This window comes from Cheilinus undulatus, linkage group 14, assembly GCF_018320785.1.
Source record: "Cheilinus undulatus linkage group 14, ASM1832078v1, whole genome shotgun sequence".
Taxonomy (NCBI): Eukaryota; Metazoa; Chordata; class Actinopteri; order Labriformes; family Labridae; genus Cheilinus; species Cheilinus undulatus.
In genome coordinates, this window is record NC_054878.1 from 43,155,420 (window position 1) to 43,168,656 (window position 13,237).

The 13,237-nt window shown below is 40.0% G+C and overlaps 1 protein-coding gene and 1 non-coding gene across 2 annotated transcripts in view; one reads left to right on the forward strand and one right to left on the reverse strand.

The window, feature by feature from the left end:
* vash2 (vasohibin 2) overlaps positions 1-13,237 on the reverse strand; it is a 60,780-nt gene that overhangs the window by 22,229 nt on the left and 25,314 nt on the right. Inside the window, exons 4-5 of the mRNA XM_041805655.1 lie at positions 12,967-13,023; positions 10,996-11,070 (exon numbers count right to left, since the gene is read on the reverse strand). Of these exons, the coding sequence (XP_041661589.1) occupies positions 10,996-11,070; positions 12,967-13,023 (132 nt within the window). The remainder of the gene's footprint in view (positions 1-10,995; positions 11,071-12,966; positions 13,024-13,237) is intronic.
* trnat-ugu lies at positions 8,130-8,202 on the forward strand. The gene has a single exon. It is a non-coding gene; the product is annotated as a tRNA-Thr (tRNA).

The window sequence follows — 13,237 nt, forward strand, 5'->3', positions numbered from 1 at the left end:
TGTGCAATCTAAACAGAGTTTACCTGCATTTTTTAACTTACACTTGATTATGGAATAGATGAAAGCTTTGGTACTCCCTGATTTTATAACAGAGTTTGTAGTATATTATTATTAACAATATTTTGATAACCTCATCTCATAAAAAACAAGTCCACCACTTCAGATAGATGCTTAAAAAGTGAATCAAGTGAATCCAAATGATTCTGAATGAGGTTTATATTTAGACGGCACACACGCTGTGGACAGCACAACTTCACAGAGTCCAACACTGAATGAGATCCAACTCTAGCAATCTGTGCAACCACATCAACACAAACAGACTCACAGAGGCCTGGATAGGATCTTTGTAGGCCACCGGCTCGCCATCTGCTCTCTTCTGTCCACTGAGGCCTGTCATTGGTCAAAACGTCAGCTCGTCACCCCAGCGCCCTGGATGCCACAGGACTGCTGTATTTTCATGAAATATTCACAAAGGGCACCAAACGCAGCTAGACCACTGATCAAATACACATACATACTAAAGCACGAGCATGGCCGTGCATTTTCATACTGCAAAGACTCCTGCTGTGTTAGAGGAGAAGAAAGAGCTGAACTGACTTCTTTAGTGTGCTACTATGACAGGAAAAAGATGCTCTGAAAAATACCATTTAGCCTGTTTGGTAGGTGGTAAAAAAATCTACTCGAGTGACTACAAAGTACAAAAGATGCATAAAAACCAGTGTTAGTTTCATCGACTAATATGGCTAAAAGTATTTGTAGAAACCTTTTTTCCATGAAGAAGACTGGGCTAAGTCTAAAAATAATCTAAGATGATAAAAAAACAATAAAAATTAAGTTTAGTTTTCATCAAAGAGGCTAAAATGTTAGTGCTGGACTGTTGGACATTCAAAATCTATGATATATCTAAGATAATTGGTTCCCAACCTGGGGTCCAGGACCCCCCGGAAGGGGTGCCAAAGATCTTGGGGGGGGGGCACAAGGCTTTGTCTGCTCTGAGGCTGCCAAAATTAGTGTTGCAAATATTGATTAAAATCATGATAAAACAGTGATTAAGTAGTTTATAAACAGGTCTTTTGATTAGAAAAGCATTCATGGACCTTTTTTAAGGTTTTATCAGTGAAGCAATTAAAATCAATGTTGATTTTTGACAGCAGTGTATCACTTTTTCTTCTCTCTTGGGTCCTGGGGGGGCTCTGCTTTTCTCAGGTACATGTAGGGGGGCACTAAGGAAAAATGGTTGGGAAACACTGATTTAGAGCAGTTAAAAAAAATGATAAGGCATTAATTTTAGTGTTGTGCATTAATATTAATTTTTAAATGTGACTGATTAAATTAGTTTGAAGAAAATTAAGGCTGTTACTTAAAAGAAACACTAAATTTTAAGGACTTTTTATAACTACATCTGGACTTAAATATTCTTGAGTTTTCATCGACTAAAACAAGTTTAAAACTGTTAAGGTTAAAATGTGACTGCAACTGTAACAATACCATTATTGGTAAATTTCATCAGCATTTTAAATGTACACCTTTGGTCACAGAAAACACATAGGGCATATTAGATTCACTCGTACAAAAGTCTTTTGATAAGAAACCCCTTGTGTGAGGTTACTTTATATAGATTTGAACATTGAAAACTTTTAAATTAATTTTTGACATCCATGTATCACCTTTTCTGTGTGTGTGTGTTCTGGGAGTTCGATACAGGGAAGGGGGGCTCATAGGAAAAAAGGTTGCGAACCACTGACTTAAGCTGTTCCCAAAGGACAGTTTAGTGTTCAATTTAACTCCATATATGATTTTATTTAATGCTGTAACTTTTTTCTGTTTATTTAACTTTATTAGAGAGGTGTGACTCTATTTGAACAACCTGGTTAGATATTTTTTCTCTTGTTGTTCTTGCCAATAAGGAAGGACATATTTTTTGTACAGCTCCTCAGTATCTACTCAGTACTCATCACCTAAAGTAAACTTTAAATCAAATACGTTCTTTTTTTAATTGAGTGGATTTATAGACTTAAATGTACTTTTACTTACATCAATTTTAACCAGAGTAGCTGTACTTTTCCTTGAGTATAATTGTCGTGTACTTTTTCCACCTCAGGCTTTTACACATGCTGTGTGCTGCATTGAACCAACTTGGTTTGTCTTTAGCCCAGTGCTGCAGCGATAATCTTATGTTGGCTTAAATAAATGAAGCTTAGCGTAAGTTCGACCATATTCTCCATGCTGGTTTAGTGGTTCATGCCTGCATTATTTTATGCACTCCCTCGTTCATGCTCTCTGTCATATCATAATCAGCTGTTCACATCACCTGGTCACACCTATCCAATAGCACTGCTCCACTCCCTCATTGTTAGCCTATCCTATCACTGCTGCCCCTTTTAAATGTTGCTTTCTCCTCCATTAGTTCATTCATTGCGTGGTTCCGAGTGACCCTCCACCTACCCATCACAGCCAAGTCTACAAGTCCATCAACATTCAGATGGACTAAGATGACTTCGTCAGCCATCACCACCAACACCAGTGTCTGGACTCCATGGGGGGGTAGATCTTTCCACCGCTCAGGGCAGACACCCTTTGATCACGCTATGTCCTTGTGGAGTTCAAGCACCAAAGAGACTCTGATAATAATTTAATATCACATGCTTTTACTGTGAATGCCCACGTCAGGAAATGTGCTTAAGTAAGTAGCAGCTTATCACACTTCAGCAGGGTAGAAACAAAACTTAAACTATGTGAGCAGTTACAAAAAAGTGAAAACAGAGAGACTAATAAAGCCATTTTTTTTATCTTACAAGCAGACATGAGTTCAATATGTCACCCCAGGCTTGTTTTAGGGGGTTGATACACATGAATATGCATTTAAATGCATTATATCTTTTAATTTTGTAATACTGGGATATCATACTGTTACCATGAAGGGCAAGAAAAATACAGTGATATGACATTTAGGCCATATCATTGAGGCCTATCTGACCTCATCAGCACGCTGTCACACATGCAGCTATGATTAAGGAATACCGTGTGAAACATTCCAAGATGTTATTTAAGTGTCTTTGTACAGCGTTCTACCAATAAATACTGTCAAAAGAGCAGGAACACACAAAACTAAAGCTACAAAATGAGTTGGGTGAGATAAACCCCCTCTGCCACACGTCTTACTGAAGTATAGCCTCATTCTATGGGAAACACTGAGCTACATATTTAGTTTGTGGCTGATGTGTTAATTGCCTTCCATTATTAAAGAAAAACAAAAAGCTTGAACACTAAGAAGTCTGCAGTCAGTGTTCCTCTCTAATGAATGCTTCATTAAGCAAACACACTCCCTGTGATGGAGGACATGTGACGCTGCTAATAGTAGCTCTTTCTCCCTCTTTGAGTCCCCCTATTGGTTGCTATGGGAACCAATATGAAAGACTTGTCAATTATAACACAGCAGATGAGTACAACTCCTTGTTATTGCAGTGCCTCTGCACTGAAACTAAAGTTATTGCAATAACTCTAATCCAGTAATCAGCTTTCTTTCATGTATTTATGCCTACTGGATTTTAGCATCTATTACGCTTAAAAGGGCCTGCAGTATCCCACAGGTAAGTGACACACCTTATCTATGGACATAATGCAGAGCTAATCCAGTGGCTTTTCAATTTCATTCTCCATCTTTATCACATTTTCGTTTTTCCATCCCCACATTGCTGTGTCTCCCGCTATCATCCTCCCCCTTTTCTCTTCCTCGAGTTTCTCCCTACGTTCCCGGCCTGTTAAATTTCAAAGCAGCAAGATTCAGATAAGAAGAGGCATAAAATCCTCTTTTGTATGCCGTCTCTTCACTGAGTCATGTGCTTTTTTTTCCTTCTTCATCATCATTCAGCAAACTCCAGGCTGGACACACACACATCTGGGGATGTTCCAGTAGCTGAGGTCAGACTTTTAAGAGCAAGTTAACAGAAACGTTAATGCGACAAATCTACAGGGAGCAAAGGATTTTAGCATCTTTCAATGTTTTCTGCACACAGCCAGGCATGTGATTGTGTTTCTTTGACCCTTTTAGGCATTTCAGACCTTAAATCACTGTCAAAGATCCTTAACTTCAACCCTGATCAACACTTCTGGGGAAACTGTGACAAGACGGATCTGATCGCTTGAGCTCACCAATATCACAAAGTTTTGTAATCCAAATCCACTTCCAGAATCAGAATCACGGTATGTTTCACTTATCAAATACTTTCTGATTTAGAGTCTCTAAAATCCAGCAAATAAACAAAAAAAATCCTTTATAACACTTTAAAGAGCCAGTGTTCTCTAAGCTTTTTTAAATGATTATGATTTATTTGCCCACTTGCTGCCTTTAAGAACAAAATCATCTTGAAGCTCTCCTAATCTTGCTGATGGGCTGACCAGATTCCATGACTGCCATCAGGTGGGTCCGTCTTACAAAAAGGAAGGTTAAAATGCTTGTTCATGGTCAGAGAATGAACTGACCAATCATTATAATTTAATCCTCCCCTCAGAGTAAAACATCAAAAACTCCATGTGAAAGCCAAGTGGTCTTTGATCTACTTTGTCCCATCTCCACACAGCATCTCTGGAGCTCAGTCTGCGAAACCATCGAGTTCTTAGTCACCTCTCTTACTAAGGCCCCTATTCCCTGATTGCACAGCTAGGCGACTAGCCCTTGGAAGGGTCCACAAATCAAGGTGCAGAAACATCTCTATTGGAAATGGGAGGAACCTGAGCTAAATTTTGAGTGTTATCAAATTAGCCAACGCAACATTAATGAGCTGGTCAAAATAATTATCCATCATATTTTATAAATACAGGCCTAAAATCCTGGTCTAATGCTGTTTTAGAACTTTATTAAAGCCTTCTGTCACTTGTAGATGCTGTAACTTTTAGTTAATGATCACTGTCTTTTAGCTAGGCATGTTCCGATACATTTTTTCCTTCCCCATACCGATACAAAGGTGTTGGGTATCGGCCAATACTGAGTACTGATCCGATACTGGTGTGAACTTTAAGGAATGGCTGTGCAGACGAGCAAATTATTTTAGACCTATATTTGACTCAAAACATGACTCTACAAATAGAATCATAATGTACAGCATCTCTGTGACCCTACAGTTATTTTTCTGCTGATTATTGAGTTTTACTCCTAAATATTAAAATAACAATAATACAGGGGGCTGCATCAGAGGCTCTCTCTCTCTCTCTCTCTCTCTCTCTCTCTCCATAATGCTCTATTTGGGCAGCATGACATGATAACAGAACAGCCTGCTATTGGCCCTCACAAAGGGAAAACAATATGACAGTTAGCATTCAAGCTAGCCGTAATAAATGATCATAATTAGACTAAAATGGATAAAAACACGTCAATTTCGGGTTTACTGGTGTGGAATCAATCGTTAAAGTCTCCAAAAGTCACACGAGTTCCCGTCTCACTGAAAATGCTGCCGCAGGGGATTCAAAGGCATCAATAGCGTTAATAAGACAGCACAATGGCTAGCTCCAAGAGGAAAAACAAGTAAGAGGTAGCGATTTATGGTTTTAAAAGTTATTTAACTTTTGATAAACTGTGTCACTTCTTATCTTGTACGACAGTGCCAGTCTAGAAGGCATTTTAACAATCACATTCAGAGAAAAACTGTCACACAGCCACCATTCTTTGCTGCTGCAGTGGGTCCTTTGGTTTTCCATCACTGCTCTAACACCTGTAGCTTGTGCATGCAGTTTTTTCTGGCAGCAAAGATGAATTGATTTGTGGTTTATAGTGCTAACATTTATCATGGCTTAATGAAGCAAACTATAAAGCTAAACCAAACAGTACTGGATCGGTGCATAAACTTGTGTACTCGCCGATACCAATATCTGCATTTTAAGCAGTATCGGACGTATTTCCGATACTGGTATCAGAATCAGAACAACTCTACTTTCAGCCAGAGCTTTCTGCTGGTTCTTCACCGGATGTAAGCTTGAGAACTTCAGCGGGTGACATCTCATAAGAACAGTAAAGTATGGCAATATTTTGAGCTAGAAAATAGAAATTATTTTGCATGTAGGCATTTGAGAGTTATACTCATGGTATATCCACTCAGTTTTACTGTTTAGTGTATAAACTGTACAGAGAGCTTGTTTGATTGCAAAAACTTCTCACGTTGAGTCAGTGACAAGACGAGGTGTGCAGCATGGTACCCAGACTGAGTCTGCTCCACATTAGTCACTGCAAAATTAGAGCTCAACTATAGTTTTTCATCTATTAGATGTACGATCTACACATGGTGAAAACAGGTGCTACAAGAGTGATACAGCTGCACAGAAACTGAAACTTGTTAATGTTGCTGAAGGAAACAGGAAGACATAAGAAGAATACATTAAATTCGAAAACAGCATTTAAGAATCTGAGCATGATATTGAAGGAAAATACCTCCCATGTGAATAAAGTGAGTACATTTCCTAGTTAAATCTGTTAAATAACTCTTTTATAAAAGTTCTTTAGAGATAACTTTGTTCCCTGATTGTTATTCATCACGTGTCTGCCTTGTTCTCTAGCCTCGGTCTGCAAAACAAAAGCCAGTGACGGTTAACACAACGAGACACTTAAAGTCAAACACACAAAGCCCAAACAAAGAGCAGGGACAGCCCAAGATAAACCCTGAATATCCTGAAGAGAAGTCAGATCAGTGTTAACAGGAAAGGAAAGGAACCAGCGGCAGAGAGCGGGCTGAAGTCAGAGACACGGAGAGGAAGACAGACAGCTCTGACAGCCTCACGCTAAAACAACAGATGCTATTCATCCTTCTCTCCCCGACGCTTAGATTTCTTATCCACTACTTTTTCCCTTAGTCACCCTTTACTATCAACAAAAAAATTAAGAGGAATATTTGACAACAAATCTTTTAATCAATATCAGGTCTGATTAAAACGACCACATATCTTTCCTTTTTCATTTTAATCCTTAAAATACCACATTATATAAACTTTGCCACTGTATTTTCATATGAAAAAAAAAAACATTAAATTAAGTTCTTATTGAAGTAATTAAGTACTCAGCTAATCAGATACTGCCACAACCTAGTCTGAGCAATAACCATGCACCTGTCATGTTTTAACTCCTCTCTTTCACAGGCAGGTAGTTGTTTCAATGTGAACACTTCTACCCTCCTCCACCTCAGCCACCTCCATTCAGTTCATCAGCATCTACTCCTCATCTGATCCTGCATCCCTCATCAACTCCGCCACAAGTTTCTAGACTCCATAGAGTGGTATCCTATTCCTGCTGTTTGCCTCACTATGCCTTCAAGTAAATGAAGTCGTCACAATGGAGTCTAATCTCCAAATACTTTTAACATGTCTGTTTCTTTAAATTTGTAAAATAAGTTACTGCTAAACTCACATTAAGTCTATCCGGATTGAATTAATAACTAAAGAGTGGCTGGGGCGTTTTTAAGACCACACTGGATGTGTCAAAGATTAACAACAAAATTGATTGTGATGCATTCTTAGTTTTATGTAGGGTCCAATTTAATATTTAACGCACATTAAGACCCCTCCATGATGCCTGGGCCATCCCTGGGACCCGGTCCGACCCACTGGGTCCCAGGTACTCAGCATGCAGTGAGCTGGATCAGGCCCAGGAGGTGCCTCAAAAATCTCTCAAAAATTTTAGGGGGGGCAAGAGGCTTTGTCTGCTCAGAGGCTGTCAAAATTAGATTTGCAAATATTGACTAAAACATTTTAGGGTTTTATTTGTTAAACAATTAAAATCTATGTTGATTTTTGTTGGCAGTGTGCCACTTTTCTTCTCTCTTGGATTCTGTAAAATAGCTGCAAAATTAACACTGACAGGAAGAGATGAATTGTGTCAAAAAAGTCTCAACTGATTTACAAATTACTGTGTCAATTATTCTAAAACAGCAGTTTCCCCACAGGCAGTGGATTCTTTCCTGATTTCATCCTAGTGGATATCTTTAAGTGTCTTCAGAGCTGAGTGGATGATTTGCAGGCCATCATTTGCTCAGTCAACTGGTCGGGCTGGTATCCCATTAAGCTAACAATAGATGCAACGTTGGCAGGGTGCGTCCGCCTTGGTCATTGACATTAAGACGTCAGCTGTGGGATTACCTAACAGGTGAGGCCTCATAGCTCAGTGGTTAGAGCACTGGTCTTGTAAACCAGGGGTCGCGAGTTCAATTCTCGCTGGGGCCTGAGCTCTTTTCACCGAGGATGACCTCAGGCTGGTGAAATGTGACACTCTCTAAACACAAACTATCACTCCTTGATGAGTGTGACAGAGTGAGGCTGTTTAAAGGCCACTAAAGAAGATGTAATCGCTCAAACTGACAGATTATGCATCCATTCTTTTCTCACTCCCTCTGGCTCTCATGTCCTTTCTTTCTCTCTCACCTCTTCTCTTTTTTTCTTTTGAACTCTTGCAACATTTTCCATTTCTCTCCCTCCCTTCTCCTTTTATCTGCGGGCTAAAGTCAGTCTCAATTACATTCACTGTCAACTGCCACCCCGACAGCCCGGGAGAGAAAAGCCACAGTGAAACTAGCAAATGTGAAACTTGAAGACTCATTTGCAGTGAAAGAGAGAAGTCTGTCATCTGTTGACACGTTGTACTGCACACCATACATCAGCTCATTTATATCCTTGAGGAAGGATGATTATATCTAGACAAAGGTCAATATCCTGTTAGAAAAATGCTGATAGCGCTCCAGAGATCACACCTTGCTTAAGTTAAAGCTGCTCCATTAACACTGATTTCATCCTGATTCTTAAGCCCTTTTTAACGCACACACTCCTGATGTCCATTCCTGCCCTTTCATTAAAACTACAAGTTATTTGACTTATAAGTGGAGGAGAAGCAAAGAGAAAAGAGTATGAAGCATATGATATGAGAAGTATGCACCCCCTTGGATGTCTTACCCTTTTACTGATTTTATAAATCAATCATGGTCTATATAATTTGGCTGTTTGACCAAAAATAATACAACAAATCTCCTTAATGTCAAAGTGAAACAGATTTCTACAAAGTAATGTCAATTAAATGAAAATATGAAAGGTAAAATAAATGATTGCATATATAACCCCCTTAGACTCAGTATTTAGTATAGTCACCTTTGGCTGCAATCACAGCTCTGAGTCTGTGTGGATAGGTCTCAATCAGCCCCAAACATCTGCAATTTTACTCCCTTCATCTTTGTAACACTCAAGCTCTGTCAGGTTGCACGGGCATCATGGGTGAACAGCCCTTTTCAAGCCAGACACAAATTCCCTATTGAAGAGAGGTCTGGACTTTGACTCAGCCACTCCAGAACTTTCCCCTTATTGCTGTTAAACCATTTCTGTGTAGCTTTCTCTGTATGCTTCAACTCATTGTCTTGCTGGAAAATAAATCTTTTCCCAAGCCATACTTCTTTTGCAGACTGAGTAAGATGTTCCCATATTTTGCCACATTCATTTTACCCTCTACCTCCTTCCAGAGCCGGCTGCTGAGAAGCATCCCCACAGCATGATGCTGCCACTGCTCTTGCTCCACAGTGGGGATGGTGTGTTTGTGGTGATGTGCAGCGTTTGATGTCTTGTCTGATATCCAAAAAACTCCATTTTGGTCTCATTGGACCAAAAAACTTCCTTCCTATTTTCCATGGAGTCTCCTGCATGCTTTTGGCAAGCACCAGTTGAGATTTAGTGAGTTTTCTTCAAAAGTGGCTCAAAAGTGGCAAAAGTTCTCTTTGCCACTCTCCCACAAAGCTTTGACTGGTGAAGAACCCGGCCAACAGTTGTTGTCTGCAGAGTCTCTCCCATCTCAGCTTTTGAAGCTTGGAACTCCTTCAGAGTAGTCATAGGTGTCTTGGTGGTCTCTCTCACGAGTCTCCATCTTGCACGCTCACTCAGTTTGTGAGGACGGCCTGATCTTGGCAGATTTACACATGTACCATTTTCCTTCCATTTCTTCATGATGGATTTAACTGAACCCTAGAAGATGTTCCATGCTTTGGAAATTTTTTGTATCCATCCCCTGACTTTAATTTTTCAAAAACCATTTCTCTGAGTTGTTTGGGGAATTCTTTTGTCTGAGTGGTGTGATGGTAGCCCTTACTTTGCAGAGATTTTTGTATTTTTTTTTGTCAAAAAAGCAAACTTGTAGTGACCATGATCGATTTATAAAATCAATAAAGTGTGAAATATCCAAAGGGGATAACGCTTTTAATAGACCCTGCAGATCTTGAGAAGAAAAAAAAACAATTTAGCACCAGTATCAGAAAGAATCCTGAATTTACCAAACTGTAGTTCAGACACTAAAACAGCCTTTCACGTTGCAATTCTTCACGCTATATTGGGCTTTAAAACTGCATGGCTGCTCTTCAGCAGACCCCTGCAAAATAGAATTTGTCTTACACATTAGTTGGATTTATATTCCAAATCTTAAGGTGAATATGGTTGAACTGATAAATTTCTGGCCATGAGAAACACTTCTGTATGTTACCTGTCTAATGAAGCTACATTAGTCATATCTCATCACATCTTAAAGACGGGCAGGGATTAGAGCTTTACAAAAGAGCCTACTTTGACAGATGTTTGTCCACATCTCCACATAATGACGATAAGCAAGCACTAAGCTGATAAACAGGTCTTTGTGGTCAAATCAGAGCTTTGGTTGTATCTGACCAGCAGATTTACTTTACATTAATTCTGCAAAAACTACAGACTGCTGCTTTAATATTTAAGCTCTGCTGGATCATACTAAGCCTGCACAAGCATGTGTGTTTATGTGTGTGTGTATTGTGGGGGTTAAACTTTGAAGAGGGCTTGTTGCCAAGCAACACGGTTGGGTAAGCACTGGAGAGATTGGTGGTTGTGGTGGGGTATTAGGACATTAGAGCAACATGTCTCATTGATTTCACAGTCAGATAACAGAAAATAACCTCCTGGTCCCGAGCTGGTACATGAGAGGTACAGTGCTAGTGTACATGACTGAGTAGTAAAGGATACATTCCCAGGATGACGGCCTCCAGACATTTGATTGGCAGAGACTCCCTGATCATCTCTCTTGCTGTCTCCATTAACCTGGAGAGGGAAAGTCAAGGTGAGAAGATCAAAGAAGAGGATGTGGAAGAGTAGGAAGCAAGGACATGGAGATGTGCAGAAGGAGGAGCAGAGTACAGGCAGAGTAAAAGGGTAGCAGCAGGGGGGAGGAAAGGAGAGGGAGAAAGGCCGTAAGAAGAGGAAGAGGCAGAGAGGGAATCAGTGGAAATCAAAGCATCGAAGATTGAGAGAGGAAGTAAGGAGTACAGAGGCAGAAAGACAAAGACAGGGTAAGGAAAAAGAGACATGAAGTAGGAATTATTATTTTTATAATAAGGGTTCAACAGACTGAATTTTTAGTTATGTAAGACATATCTAAATATCGGTATTTATATCGGTATCGGTGATGATTATGAAAAAAGTGACAGAGGTTCTGAGACAAGTGTTTGGAGAAGACCTACTGCACTGCTTTGATCAGTAAAGGCCTGAGTGCAGTGCTGTTTTGATGCAGAAGGGGAAGAGACTGAAGGAGAAATATACTGCAAAATGTTTACGTTCAATAAAATTTGATTACAGCATTAGTAGTTTTTTAAATAGCCTTACCACTTATAGGTCGCTTTGGACAAAAGTGCCTGCTAAATGACTCTCTAATATTATAATAATAATAATAACAGGTATTACACCTATTTAGTAAGTCAGCATCAGCGCACTCTCTGCTGGAGTGTTTAACTACCCACTCTCCCTCTGCACTCAGAGGTTTAGGTCAGCACTCAATGTGGCGGACTCAAGTCTGTGTGTCTAATGCTGATGTGCTCTGGAGAGTGGGGATGGGAGGGGTCAGCTGTTGGGTACAGAAGTAGCAGCTGTGCTTCTACAGGCATCTGGCGTGCTTTCCATGGCCTGATCTAACTCACTGCATACTGGACGGCCAGGACCCAGTGGGCTGGTCACATGCATTGTGGAGGTGCCGGCTGGGAGGATACCTGCAGAGATGGATGGTGGCCATCAGGAGGCCAGAGCAGTCGACGCGGTGAAGTGCCAAACCAGCAACGCTCCCATACCTGAACTGACTTAATGTGGCAGACTTTCAATGAGAGCATGCAAACAGAGTGTGTAAGGGGAGGGTGGAGGGAGCAATTTGGGAAAGGCCCTATGGGTTCATATCAGTGCAGTGCAGTTAGGATTTAAATTTCATGATGGGATGTGTCTTTAAAGGCAGATTGTTTAGTATGTTTATTTCCATCACTACACAGTGGAGCATTTCTTCTCTCTGTGCCATATAATGGTCTATAAGTGCTGACAGATGCTTTACAAATATAATGATATTTGATCTAAAAAGACTCAAACAAAACAAAATTAAATTAAGTATCTTTGCCAATAGAACATGCTTGTTCTATATTCATGGTTTGCATGCTGTAAACAACACTTCAAATCATTTTAACACCTGACACATTCCTAAGATCCTTTATTGGTGATATTTTCCAATCATTTAGATTATTTTTTGTTAGAAAAACTCTGGCTTTTAGAGACTCTTAGAACTGACTAGTTCAATTAACAGTACAACATAACTCAGTACAACACCAACCAGAAAGCAGTAACCAGCTGAGTGCAGGACTGCTGTGCTTTAACCTTTCCAAACTGAGTGAGACGTGACGGACGGCCGGTTTATTGTTAGAAAGAGCTGTTAGCACTGAGGGGTTTCGCTCCAGTGAACCAGTGAAAGCATAAGTGAGGAGGGAAATGTCTCCCCAGCTACCAGGGGTAAGAATGAAAATAAACCGAAATCTACTTGTATTCTTCAAGCAGGGAGACTGCAAACTTCTGAGATAATCTAGGACTGAAATCATGTCTCTAGATCAGAGAGAGTGTCAGACTTTTGTTTTTCTTGTAATGTCTTTGCGCTGCAGAATTGTAGAGAGCTGTGGTTTCTAGACTTACCCACAGAGAGGACGGCTCTTCTTGATTTCAAAGAACTGGGTTCCTGTGTGATTGTATCTGACAGAAGAGTCAGGGACAAAGAAAGTTTGAGAGCAATTGTCAATATTCTTTCATTCTTCCCTCTGCGGCAGAGTGATATTGAAGTTGGCTTCATGTTGGTTTATGGGTATTTCTAGTCTTAGGTTGGCTACACACTAGACCATCTTGGTCCCTATTTATCCCTAATATAACAGAGGGAGCATGGCCTGATTTAAGGCTTATAACAACCGAT